We start from the raw sequence: 13126 nt of genomic DNA, 5'->3' as shown, positions 1-13126 counted from the left end.
AAACCATAACAGCCCCCTGATCTAATGGGTTTTTCTCATCTTTCAAGTATTTATTTACCTTGAAAGGGAGGGGGGGGGGGGGGGGGGCGGGTAACATCCTTTGCTTCATATTTGTTTAAAGTTTAGTCTGGGATTGGCTCAGAAATGTTCCTCCAAAACAGCAATATTACTCAGTAACCACACTTGCAAAAACAAACCCTAAACTCTACTGCTGAAAAAAAAAAAAAAAAGTACTGGATTTTGCCAAAAAACCTGGTGCTCTTCTCCAGCTTATCCACGTCTGTTGAAAACAACAACAAAAACAGCAAAAAAAAAACCCTGAACATTCAGTGTTAAAATGACATCTGGATAGATTAACTTTGCAACTTAAATGCTTGACTTTTTTTCTGTGTCTGCTGGTCTCCAAAATGTGGCCTTACTAAACCCTATCTGAGGTCAAGGCTTCAGCAACATATGAAACAACTTGAGCTGTTATTGGCATGACAAAGCCAAAGTGGTGTCCCCTGACCCATGAGTAATGTGGTTGACCAATGGAAACACATGACTGCCCAGGTACAATTACACTGTGAACCGACATCCCAGATTCTGCTTATACAATGGAGAAGCACACAATGGGGAGGCACTGTCTTTGGCATGGTCCCTAGTCACTATATATAGTGTGGGAATGCACCAAGACTTACGTGGCGGGATCTCTGTGGAGTATATCCAAGCTTTGTTTCACGGATGCAAGAAACGCGCTCCAGTGAAGGTTATAGAAGTTACTGCACGTACAAGTCTGTCAGACTTCCAAGAAGTATTAGAACACATAAATTACTATGGAATGACTGGAGAGGGGCGGTTGTTGTTTACTTTACCACACTCAAATACCTTGTTTTCTATATATATATATTGGTATCCACATAGATCATCATCACCCTCAGGTATCTTTTTGTCTTACTGAGGAATCTGAACAAGTGCAGTGGATATGATCCATTTACATCCACTGGGTGGGGCATGTGATCTTCATTTCACCCCCCAGGAACTTGTGTTTCTGCAATAGTGACTGCAAAGTCTGGTATGACATTTTTTGTGCTACAGATGGAATGCCATACCAGACTTAGCAATTACCATTGTCATACATGCTTTGGCAATCACCATTGCATACACTTAACCATAGAGGCTTATCTTATAATGAGCCTCAACTGGAAAGAAAGTGGATTCAGTTACATTAAATCAAATCATATTATTGTGTGTATATTTTTACTTAAATACATGAGTTTAAAGTGAGAATAGATGCAGATTAATTCAGAGCTGTTCAAAACATACAGTTTGGCTACTCCCAAAGACTCCTTAGCTGTACACATCTTTATCTATCACTAAATGATAGCTTGAGGCATTAAATAAAACAGGATCCTTTTTTTTCTTCTTAACCACATCATCTGACAACATTTAAACCCAGAGCCAAAAGTGAAATGACTGTACCTTGAATCAATTAGCATCATACCCTAATGACAGAGAATTTTAAATGTTTAAAGAAAACATGCCTTGATGCTAGTGAAAGTCTGATTAGGCTGGGAAATACTGAAAGTCACATGTATTTGATGGACCGAGCATACAAGTCAGTGGTGTATACCTTGTTGCTGTTATTTTGAGATATAATACCTTTAATACTTTCAACATGTTGCTGTGGTATATAGAAACAGGCACGGTGTGTGGTGTTTTTGGCTAGGTAAGCAAAGTCGCCACGGGTTCATTTTTATTATTATTATTATTTATTTCTTAGCAGACACCCTTATCCAGGGCGACTTACAATCGTAAGCAAATACATTTCAAGTATCACAGTACAAGTAATAATACAATTAAGAGCAAGATAAATACAAGATAAATACAATGACTTTGGTATTTGTTAAATTTCCACCTGCCTTTGTACACACAATTCAATCTCCCTTAATGGCGCGCTAGCCAAGGCTTTAAAATACAGATTTAACAAAAATAACAACAAAACACCTCTTTGTTCCTGCTACCATATGACCTCGTGGTAAAGGTCAAGTTGTAGGGATGGTCTGGCCAAAAGACCTTGCTTTCAAAAAATGTTTTAACAAAGATAGAGACACATATCTGAAACCTCATAATACAACAGAAGAAAAGTCCCCTTCCAAAGCACACACCTAACCTTACATGAAAACTTCAACAATATGTGGGTTACAGCACATTTATGTACATCCCTAGATTTAAACAGATACATAATGCACAATAAAGCAACTCAGGCAAAAGCTCTGTTACCTAAAACGTGATAGAAAAATGGGGGGCACATCTGGTAAAAGCCAGTCACTCTGCATGAGGCCTGATAGCTGTGAACATTAATGATGTTCTTTATTGAACTGCATCCGAGGTTACTTGTTTGAGAACAGCTTGAAATATTTAATGATGGCACTGAATGCTATAACTTAGGAATGGGCACCTTTACAAGCCAGGAACAAGCCATGGCACTTTATTAGTTCTGTATAATTAGCTGCTGCTCCCAACCAGCCACTGAAATAATGAGTTCCACTGTGCAGAGGTTACAATATGTTAACCTACTAAATCTTCTACCTGTTAGATTTTATTTTTAGCAGCACTCTGATGTACACTGAGGATAGCATGTTTTCAATTTGGTAATTAAATGAAATGCTTATTTATGACTTGCAAAATAAAGTGCTACACATAAAACCACTATTCACACAAATTCACAAATATAGGCAGCTTCGTGCTAGTTTAGTCCAAGAACCAGGAGTGCTTTGTGTCTAAATGCCAGTTTACTGACTCACACAGTGTGACAGCAAATGCCATAAATCTGGTCTACACAAAATACACCATATGTACATATTGTTATTGACGGACAGGCTTTCCCATATACTCCCATATTCAAATACTTTCCATTTGTGGTAAAAACATCCCAACCAAGTTTCATCACAATTAGATATAATATATATCCAACTAGGTATAATATATCTGAAGTTATTTTGTTTTGCGACTGGTAACCAGGAATATTTATTTGCTACGTTATTGGTGAACTACTGCAAGGAAGCTCCATTTATCGTCACCATTTATGTTCAGTCCCTTTGAAGTACATTAAAAGGATCTGGCTGCATGGACACATAACTACTTCCCGTTATAGAAGGCTGTATTGATATTGCATAAGCTGTGCTATGGCAGATGTGTCACAACATACACTTTAAATGTTTTTAACTAGCGAGTATTTGCTATCAGGCATTGCTAAATTCAGCAAAAGCAGTCTGCTCTTCAACATTTGCATCTCAAGAAATGTTTCAAAATTACACAGTGTTAAACATAATCACACAATAAAATAATTACAGGCACTGCTCCTAACAACTTTGGCCAACTGCCAGTTGAAACAAAAAAAATCAAAATCAGACTTGATGTGGCAGCTATTCTGCTGCTGGCAGCTACTGTTTGTTACATGACCAGTTAAATACCAGTTGTCTTGGAGCTTTCATTTTGTGCTTTGAATCTGAAGCTATGTTGTTTATATTTTTCAGAGTAGATTTACCGTTTTATTGAAGTTGAAGTCCCCACACACAGGAAATGGTTTATCTTCAAAGAAGCCATGCACTGTGTTTGTATGTTTCTTAACTGGTTATAAACGTCTAAATTACAATTATTTATTTCAGAGCTGTGTACTTTCAAAAGGAAGCCTTTGTGAGTGAGTTTGGCACAAGCTAAAGGTGCCTAAAAGGTTACCTTATAAAGTTTTCAGCATTTATTTATTCTATTTCAATGCTTATGAATGTTTTTTTTTCTGTTTATATTTATTTTTCCCTTTCTGTTTTGTTATATATTTATTTAGGTTTTATTTTTACAAAAAGTGAACTTACGGCCTCTTTCAGGTATTAACGAAAACGCTTCTTTGGAGTTTTTATGTGTTTGATTATGGCATGCTGAGAAATCAGCTCAAATCAGAGAACATCAGAGATGGGAATTACCATGCATGCTGTACCTCTACTTCAACAAAATACAGCAAACTGCACCGTGAATGGAGTGGCTGTTTTATCAGTGTTTATTGGTTAACACCTAAAATCAGAAACCCATGGTGATAATATCTCTATAGGAACTTCCTATAAAATGTGTTTTGCTTATTAAGCTATAACACAGCTTGGAAATGTTTTCAAGGAAATAAAAAGTTTGTGTAGCTAAAGCTCAAACTCACTTTGGGAAATGTAAACAGTCAACAGTGTCAACTGGTAGAACCCACCCAAGGCAAAACTATGGGCACCAGGTATTACACATGGCCTGCAGCTTTTAAATGTTTAATAGGCTATATCAAAAATGCTACTTTTCTAAGTTGTTTACTCAGATTAGCATGCCTTAATGTGACATCATGCCACAACTGTTTTTACAGCTAAACTTTCACTTCATGAAGCACCACTTGCAAACTGCAGACACAAACCCACATCACAAAATCACTACCATCTGCTGTGTTATTCTGCAGCCTCAATCATGTAAATATAATGCAAAACTGATGTGGCAGGGGTGGGCTAATGGAAGGGGAAGTGTAGGCCGAGAGCCTTCTCCATTACTCTTGTTGCTGTCTGAACATGAAGGAATACAATACTTGGTATGAAATCTTAAGTTGCTGTGCCTTTTTCACATATTTGCTCTCTTTTTTCTACTTCAAATGTTCTTTTCCCCCTAATGTCTGGGTTTATCCTTACATGTGTAAACCCATCCTGGTGTTCAGAACGTGCTACTTCCTCCTCCCACAACTCTGTGAATAGGATCCATAATGTGTCTGATATTTAAATCTTTGACAGCATTTGAACATTTAAACTAACTACATATAGGCATGCTAATAAAACTGCTCTTTTCAAGATACTGGGGAGGGGGCCAGATTATTCTGCACTATGGCAATATCCAATTCAGTAGGTATTTACCTGCTGGATAATGGACCGCAGTGCCAAGTTTACAAGACCATTTACTAAAAGCCACAGTCACAGTGAAAGTTTAAGATTCAAAATCCAAATCCAAAACTACAGTCTAATAACCACCTGACTCTTTTGGGTTATTTCCAACTCCTCAGCAGACAGGCAGTTCGGTGAAGCCTTACCTTGTTTCTGTATGAAGACCCTAAGCAAGGGGTTGGCCATGGAGACAGCCTTGCAGAAGTTGTCATCGTTGTTAATGGGAAGTAGATCTCCGTGGACGTCAGCATAGCCGAGCATGACTTCAATGTTGGATAACCGGTGAATGTGAAGAATGAGATTGTAAAACTCTTCAAATTTGCCAGGTTTGAATCGATCCAAGGAGAATCTTCTGAATTCTGCCCCATACTTGGAGACCAAAAAAAAAAAAAAAAAGGATGTTAGAGACGATGGAGCAACCATACAAAGTAAACACTCTTTGTCCAGGATAGATGGATACAGGCTTGGAAACAAGTAATGGCAATTCAAGCACACAAGACTGGGGCCAAATTAAACAGACCAAGAACTGCAGCACTTGTTTAGAGATTTCAACAAGATTATGCACGCCTGCACACAGCTAAGGTTGCCCTGGAATGCTTTCACCACACAGTACAATGCTTGTCTACCACAGTCAAGCCAAGTCACCCAAGAGTTATGAATTTCAAACATTTGTGACAACTTGGAAAAACACCAAGATACAGGACTGAAGCAAAAGAAGGGAAATAATAATGCGATACAGATCCAAATACATTTAACTTGTACTAGAGGCCCAAAGGTACACCACAAACACTGCATTGTGTAGATTTACATTGACAGAACAGCAGACAAAGCATTTTCTTATTACTAAGCTTGCTGATGTTACAACAGTGCCATCTGTTTAGTAACTTGCATTCAAAATGGTGTATATAATATAAACTTTTGCTGTTTTTATATTATTCAGTTAATTAAGTAAAACAGTTGTTTGTATCAATATAAAATTATATCCCCCCAATTCTGCAGACCTTTTGATGTTTCAGAGATGTGTCCCCTACCCTCAACTCAGATGACCTTATCTGGGGAGGAGGCTGTCGCCTCGCATGATCCCCCCTCGCCAAGTGATCCAGTGGTTGACCAGCAGCCAAATATAGTATTAACTACCGTGAAAGTCATGCAAGCAATATACTGCCTTTAATAAGTAACTTATATTTCACTCAATTACTGCTCGATGTCTCCTTTCTAAATAATGTAATATCTTCAATTACATACACAATATTATAACCCCAACGTGTAACCTATACACACAAACTTTTAAGGAAGTGAGTTAGATAGATAGAAATGCATCTATTCCGTATACCAAGAAAAACATGTATTTTGTTTATTTCACCACACAGCTGTCAGTAGTGATGCAAGTCGGTTATGATCTGTTCAACTTGTTGTCAACGCTTTCAGCTGTTTTTGGAAGTCCAATTACTTTTCAGTAAAACCGAAATGAAAGTTGAAAACCGAAAAACCCCAAAACCGAACTGCATTTGTGCAGCCAAGTGAGCGGGCCATGGCATTATTAAACACAATTTTTATTTACTTATTTTTTGTACTCTGACAAACAAGATCAATAGAGTGTTACTGACTATTCCTACCAATGTATTATACAATTAGACACAATGTAGAAATAATAAAATACTGTATTCAGAGACATTCCTTTTTTATTTATTAATATACTGGCACCTCCATTGTTGCCACGGTCGCTTGTAAGTGGCAAATCCTCATGGTTTCCCAAATTGCAACTATTTAATCAACATGCTGGCTTCAAAGTGACAGATGTTTGGCAGCGTTTGAAAATAGTTTCTGATGAGGAAACACTTCTGATTTCAAATGTCAACTAGATTTATGTCAGCAAAACACTAAAGCTAGAACCCAAGCCCTCTGCCAGTCCCCCAAAAACATAAACAACGTTCTTGTTTAGTATGGTGGCTTAATATAATGACTCTATGGATAAGGCCCTTGCACTTACATGTAATCAACATGCCGACAGAAGCTCAACAAAGTAATCAGACAAATGAAACTAGTTTCAATGCATGCAAAGTAAATTAAGCTACCTTAATAAAAATGAACCGACCTGCTCGCAGAAGCATTTAATTTAAAGCAGCGTCCTGGTATTTGTCCGTAGTATGCCTTTCGGTTGTTTGGCAACTTCGCCCAGATTACTGTTTCAGCATTTCACTGCTTACGGTGCATTTTTTTTTATTTTTATTTTTTAACAAGTTAGGATATGCAAGCTGACTGTTTGCATATGCCTATTCGTACTTGTACCAGCACCTTTCATCAACAAACCCAGGGACAGGCACAAGGGGGGCATGCAGGGGCACTGGCCTCTCCAATAATCATCTCCAAAATATTGATTTCTGCTTATCAATGTACAGCGTTTGCCCTTTCTGTCACTGACACTCACAAACTGAACGTATTTCCTCATAACGTGCCGTTATGGACGCTTGTGTACTCGGTTTGTACACGCTCACCTGTAACGTACAATTAAGGCCTAGGGCGTGTGTCCCCTTAATGTTTGAGTCCAGCTGCAGTAGTACAATTACAAGACAAGACAAATCACACATTTTAAAAATTGCTATTTTATGCTAAACTGAAAACCTGAAAAATGTTAATATACTAAAGAGAAAGCACTTGTGAAGCTGAATCAGGAATTTCAATGCAGAGTTCCTGAAATGCAGTACGATTTATTTGTACACCACACTGAGCCTATTTTAACACTCAGGAATCGGACAATGCAATGTCTTTGCCAGAACTCATGGAGGTCTGTAAAAAACACGACCTGGGACTTCTGTATCCTGATGTATTCCACCTACTGGTACTTTTGGCCACACTACCTGTTATAGCAGTCAAATTTGTATTCCTGTGCACGCCCCTGAACAAACCATTTTAGAAACCTGAAGAAAGTCCCAGACATCTGAACACCCAGACTAAGCATAACGCCACGGTTATCACTACTGAGGGCAGATAGAATCAGTCCGGTAAGTCTATTAACCAGTTTGAAATTACTTTGTGTTATATTGTGAACCATAGTTTTAAAACTGAGAGACAGCAACTTTAAGAACCAGTCATAAAAGTTGACTGGTTCTTAAAATTAAGGGCCCTATAAGAACGATAAATACTGTAATTGATTAGAAGGCCTTCTTTGTTCTTCTCCAAGTTGCTGCAGTTACATTGTAGATGCTATAACAAGTTACTGTAAATGAGATACTGTTTTAGCAGACATATTTAATTAAGTAAACATTTATTTAAATGTTTTTGGAATTAAAAGTATAAATGCAAAACTGTGGCTTTTTTGTGAGAATGTGCTGTGAAAAAAAATCCAACGTACAAAAGGAAGGGGGGCGCGGCCCAAAATGTTTGGGAATCGCTAATCTAGGTCACAGCATTTTATCGTCAAACTGTGTGGTTTATGATCATCAAGACCCGATTACTGTGCTGCAGTGGACAAGCAAAACCAATACAATAAAAATGATCCTTCAACTTCAGCAAACTATATTAAAATCTGATATCTAAAGTAATGAGCTGGTTTATTGACTTGGTAAACAATGCTTGATAGATGTTTACTAAATAAACAGTAAGACTTTGTTAGCTAAGCAGTAAGAAATCAATCTAGTACTGAGTCTACAGCACCTACCATCTATCAAAGCCTGTCGGATCTGCTACCTAGCCCATTGTTACTGATATATTACTCATTTTAGGTATAGCCCATGTTCACAAAAGTGTGTGCTACATACTAAATGTATTTACATTTTTTAGCATAAAATACTACACTTTATTAGATAAAAATGGATGTGTGACTGTGGCAGAGCTAAGGTCCTGCATATGTAAATAGTGTGTTTTTGTTTCTCTTTTTTTTTAAATAAAGTTATTAATTTAAGTTTGTGCTACATATGGCAGGGCTGGGTGTTAGACTCCTTTATACTCAGATAAGTGTGGAATGTGGCCAGGCATTAATTGATTTGTTGATTATCAATCAACCCCTAGCCACATGCTTTAAAAAGGACCTGGAAAGCCAGTTCCTTCGGTTTCAGAGGGGAACGGTTGGGAATCCACATGACTGAGTAAATGAATGAACCAGGGAGAGCAAACAAAGCAACAACCAACTACAGATCAGTGTGTACACCTGAATCCTAGTGTTTATAATAGGGATTCATTTGGGGGATTCTAATCCCACCCAGTGCATCTGAGTGTGTGTCAGGGACAAGGTTCTTGCAGTGGGCCCTCCCTTTTAGTGAGAGCAGCACTGAGCTGTTGTTTGGCAATATTTTTAGCAGTTTTATCCCACTGCGGTTTGTTTTGCCTTTTTTGTATTTCTTTCGTTTACACTGGTGTGTAGGAACTTCCGCACTAGGACTATCATTGCTGATAACAGATTCCCACACCCCTGTTACAGTGAAAAATAAATAACATGATTTGGCAGCTTGTTACTTTCAGTCCTTTCGTCGTATTTTCTCACTTTACAAGCATATATTCCAACCCACAGTACTGTTTCAATGTGGCTTACAGATAACATAAACAGATCCCAGTAACTGTTTAAATAATGCATACTATTCCAATTGTACACTCACCTGGGATAAGTGTACAATTGCATTGCAAAAAAAGGAAACTAATTATTCATAACTTCAGAAATAAAAACAAAAGATGGCTAACAATAAGCATTGGTTTATATTGACTGAGTACTGGACTGTGGAGGAATGTGACCTCAATATGAAAGCTCGTAGATTCCATGTTTACTAAAAAAATTAAAAATGAAATGAAATGCGATTATATAGCCATGGCACATGTCACCGCACTGTCTCTTAGTTACAGGAAAATAAAACCTACTTAACTGACAAAGAAAGGTGTTATGTAATTTGCCAAAAGAATAGCAACATTGCTTACAAATGGTAGAGGACAACTGCACTGGTTACAGGCAGACACTATGCTGCCAGGCACAGTGAGAGCTTGAGAGCAAGCACACCTCAATCCTGACCTGAACGCCCTCAGCCATCCAGTCCTGGTCTTCTCTAAGCCACAATGACAATTAGTTAAAGTGATGTGGAATAATTTCAGCTGCAGAAATTAACACACTGAAACAGTCTACAGTAAATGTTCCGCAACAAATGATCTAAAGCTCTACTACTGTATCAATGCAGTTCTTCATTCTAGTTAAATATGTTGGGACAGTTTTAAATAAGCAAAAGGTGTTTCCTGTTTTTATCCCTCAATCTAAAAATAAGGCATAAGCCTAAAGGCCACGACACACTATGCAATTTCGGTGCAATCCGATCGCATGTAATCCAAATGTGTGCTTGCATGCAATCGCGGCTGCAATCGAGTGCAAAGCGATCGCATCCAGGTCATGATTAATTTTAAAAGTACAGTATTAAATAGATAGATTTAACCTGAAATCCTGTGTGAGTTTGTAATTTTACATAGCCTAATTTACTGGGCCTTACCTGTTGTTCTGAGTTTCCGATCTAAACTGGAGAGCTTGTATTTTCCACTTGTGGGTTGTTCTGGCGGACTCGGGAACACGTATCATTACAACCTTGTATTAGGCTACATATTATATTGCATTGTTGTTTTTGCATGTCATCGTTAAGGACTGTGTTTAGGTAATTATCATAAAAACAAACATTAGGTTACTGTATTTGTACTCCTTAAACGGGAGAAATAGTCCCATTGTTATTTTGCATCGTTATTTAAAACATTAACTTACGAAATATGAAATATTTGTGGGGTTTAATAAAGTAGCCTATATAGCCTAATGTGTTGAGTGTTTAAAACCGAAGAGAGTTATCACTAAAAACTGTTGGATTTATTTGCTAATATTTTTTTGTAATTAATTGATAATAGCCTACTTTGTAGTTTTATTTCTCCTTCCGTTATTGTTATTTTTTTTAATTTACCAGTTTCACGTGTATGACTGAGTACACACGCACCAGGAACTTGATTTTGTTTTTCTCCTGCACTTGTCAAGTTCCTTCTGATGTCACCGTTGATGTTGTCATGTGACTCCTCCTTGCTCACTGATTGGATACTTGACCAGGGCGATTGCATCCGATTGTATGAAAATAGAGCCCGGCTCGATAGCTTCTGATCGGATACACGGTGCAATTTCGATGCAATTTCTGATCGCATTCAGATTGCATGCATTCGGATTGCACTGAAATTGCATAGTGTATCGTGGCCTTAACAGGAATATAAAACTCCTATATAAAAGTTTCCCATAGTAAAAGCATAGCATAGTGTAATAAAGCACAGTGAAAGCATGATATAGCATATATAAGCTGTGTAAAGCCCAGAAGGGTATGGTAAAAAAAATGACCAGTAAACTTTGGTAAATGCATAGTATAAGCATGGGGAAACTGCAGAAATACAGTGGAACACTTTTAGAAGGGCTGTACGTAAGCAAATGCAGTACGATAGTATGAGTTAATTACTAGCTTTATGCACTGCTGTAAAGTTAAACCTGTTTTTGCATGTATTTCTCTTTAAAAGTAGACCCTGAATACTGAATTTCAACAGGCTCCTTTTAGTTTCTGTGATGTAACCCTTTAACAGTAGGGTTAATAGTGTTCCAGATGATTTTTAATTAAAATATTGTACAGAATCTCATATATAAGCGTTTCATTTCTATCATTATAAACATATTTGTCAATCTTCATGTTTTAATAGTTTCACAAATTGATGGATTGTGTACGTCCAATAAAGAACTAATATCGCTTCTGTTCAAATCTAGTAAAAAAAATTATATATATATTATATATATATATTTTTAATAGTAACATCCCAACAAATACACGCCCAGAAGGGAGGAATTAGGGCCTATATTGTAAAACATACAAGGACATAAAAAGATACAAGTAAAACATTACAACCAATCCTAAAACATTTCCCCTTACGGTAAATACAAAGTATTACATTAAACATATCCCACCCAATCACAACCACTTCCCCACATTACCAGGTGTGCTCTGTTGCTGCTAATGAAGTGCATACTGCACATGAACTAAGGGAGCCTGGTGTGTGACTTTAGCCCCAACAGTCCATCCTTACTCTTGGCCACAAATAATAAAGCTGCCCACACTCACCGTTACACAGCCCCCTGCCACCGCTGCCTGCCTGTGAAAATGCTGCTTTGGCAGCAGTGGACACGGTCTGGTGCCGCAGCTGTGAGGGGCTTTGCCCGGAACAGCGGGGAGATGCTGCTAAGGTACCACCGCAGGGTTCGCCACCAAACCTGAGTGGGCAGGCAGAACACACTTGACCCAGCATGACATCAACACTGGGAACGTAACCCCAGTTAAACTGTGCCCCCGCCACCTTCCCCTGGTCCTGCAAGAAGCGGCAGAGAAAGTACTGGAAGAGATAGGCAGACCTCACTGAGTCGTCCGAGAGCCCCTGGACATTGCCAGTCATCATGGTCCCAAAGAAAGATGGACAGGCGATTCTGTGTGGATTACCGAAGGCTAAATGAGGTGACCTGCAAGGACTCCTACTTCCTACCATTTGGACTGTGTAACGCCTCTGAGACTTTCCAGCAGCTCATGGAAAGAGTACAGAGCGGAATGCCACCCCAGAACCTCCTTGTCTGTTTGGATGACCTCCTAGTTCATGGATCTACCTTCAGCGAGACTCTGGACACCCTCCAGCAAGCCTTACAGCGCCTGGAAGCAGCAGGATGTAAACTTCACCCCGACAAATGCCGCTTTATGCTGAGAGAGGTAACTTTCTTGGGACACTGAGTTGGTGGGGGGAGGCATCACCACTGAACCAGCCAAGCTCAGCGCTGTCCGGGACTGGTCTGTCCCCACCAGTCAATGCGTTACGGGGGTTTCTGGGGCTGGCATCATATTACTGCTGCTTTGTGGCCCCCTACATCAGCTGCTACACAAGACTAACCTTTTGAGCGGACTGAAGCACGTCAAAATGCTTTTGACAGCCTAAGGGAAGCTTTGACACAGTCGCCTGTACTGCAGCCCCCTCCCCTGATCCTGGCATTCCATTCCTGCTGAATACTGATGCCAGTAATGAGGGGACTGGTGCAGTCCTTTCACAAAAAGGGCCTGAGCAAAGCCAAGCGCCGCTACTGCATCACCCGCTGAGAGCTCCTAGCAGTGGTGGCAGCAGTACGTCACTTTAGCCATTACCTTTGTGGGCTGCCCTTTACGATCAGGACC

At 39.0% G+C, this 13126-nt stretch overlaps 1 protein-coding gene across 1 annotated transcript in view; it reads right to left on the bottom strand.

Moving 5' to 3' along the window:
• The window catches only part of LOC117399582 (partitioning defective 6 homolog gamma-like), a 62207-nt gene that overhangs the window by 46300 nt on the left and 2781 nt on the right, over nucleotides 1-13126 (bottom strand). The window contains exon 2 of the mRNA XM_033998867.3: nucleotides 5084-5306. Within this exon, the coding sequence (XP_033854758.3) occupies nucleotides 5084-5306 (223 nt within the window). The remainder of the gene's footprint in view (nucleotides 1-5083; nucleotides 5307-13126) is intronic.

Source organism: Acipenser ruthenus, chromosome 4 (genome assembly GCF_902713425.1).
Source record: "Acipenser ruthenus chromosome 4, fAciRut3.2 maternal haplotype, whole genome shotgun sequence".
Classification (NCBI taxonomy): domain Eukaryota; kingdom Metazoa; phylum Chordata; class Actinopteri; order Acipenseriformes; family Acipenseridae; genus Acipenser; species Acipenser ruthenus.
Note: the sequence above shows the minus strand (reverse complement) of the source record. Positions and strands in the feature narration are given on the sequence as shown.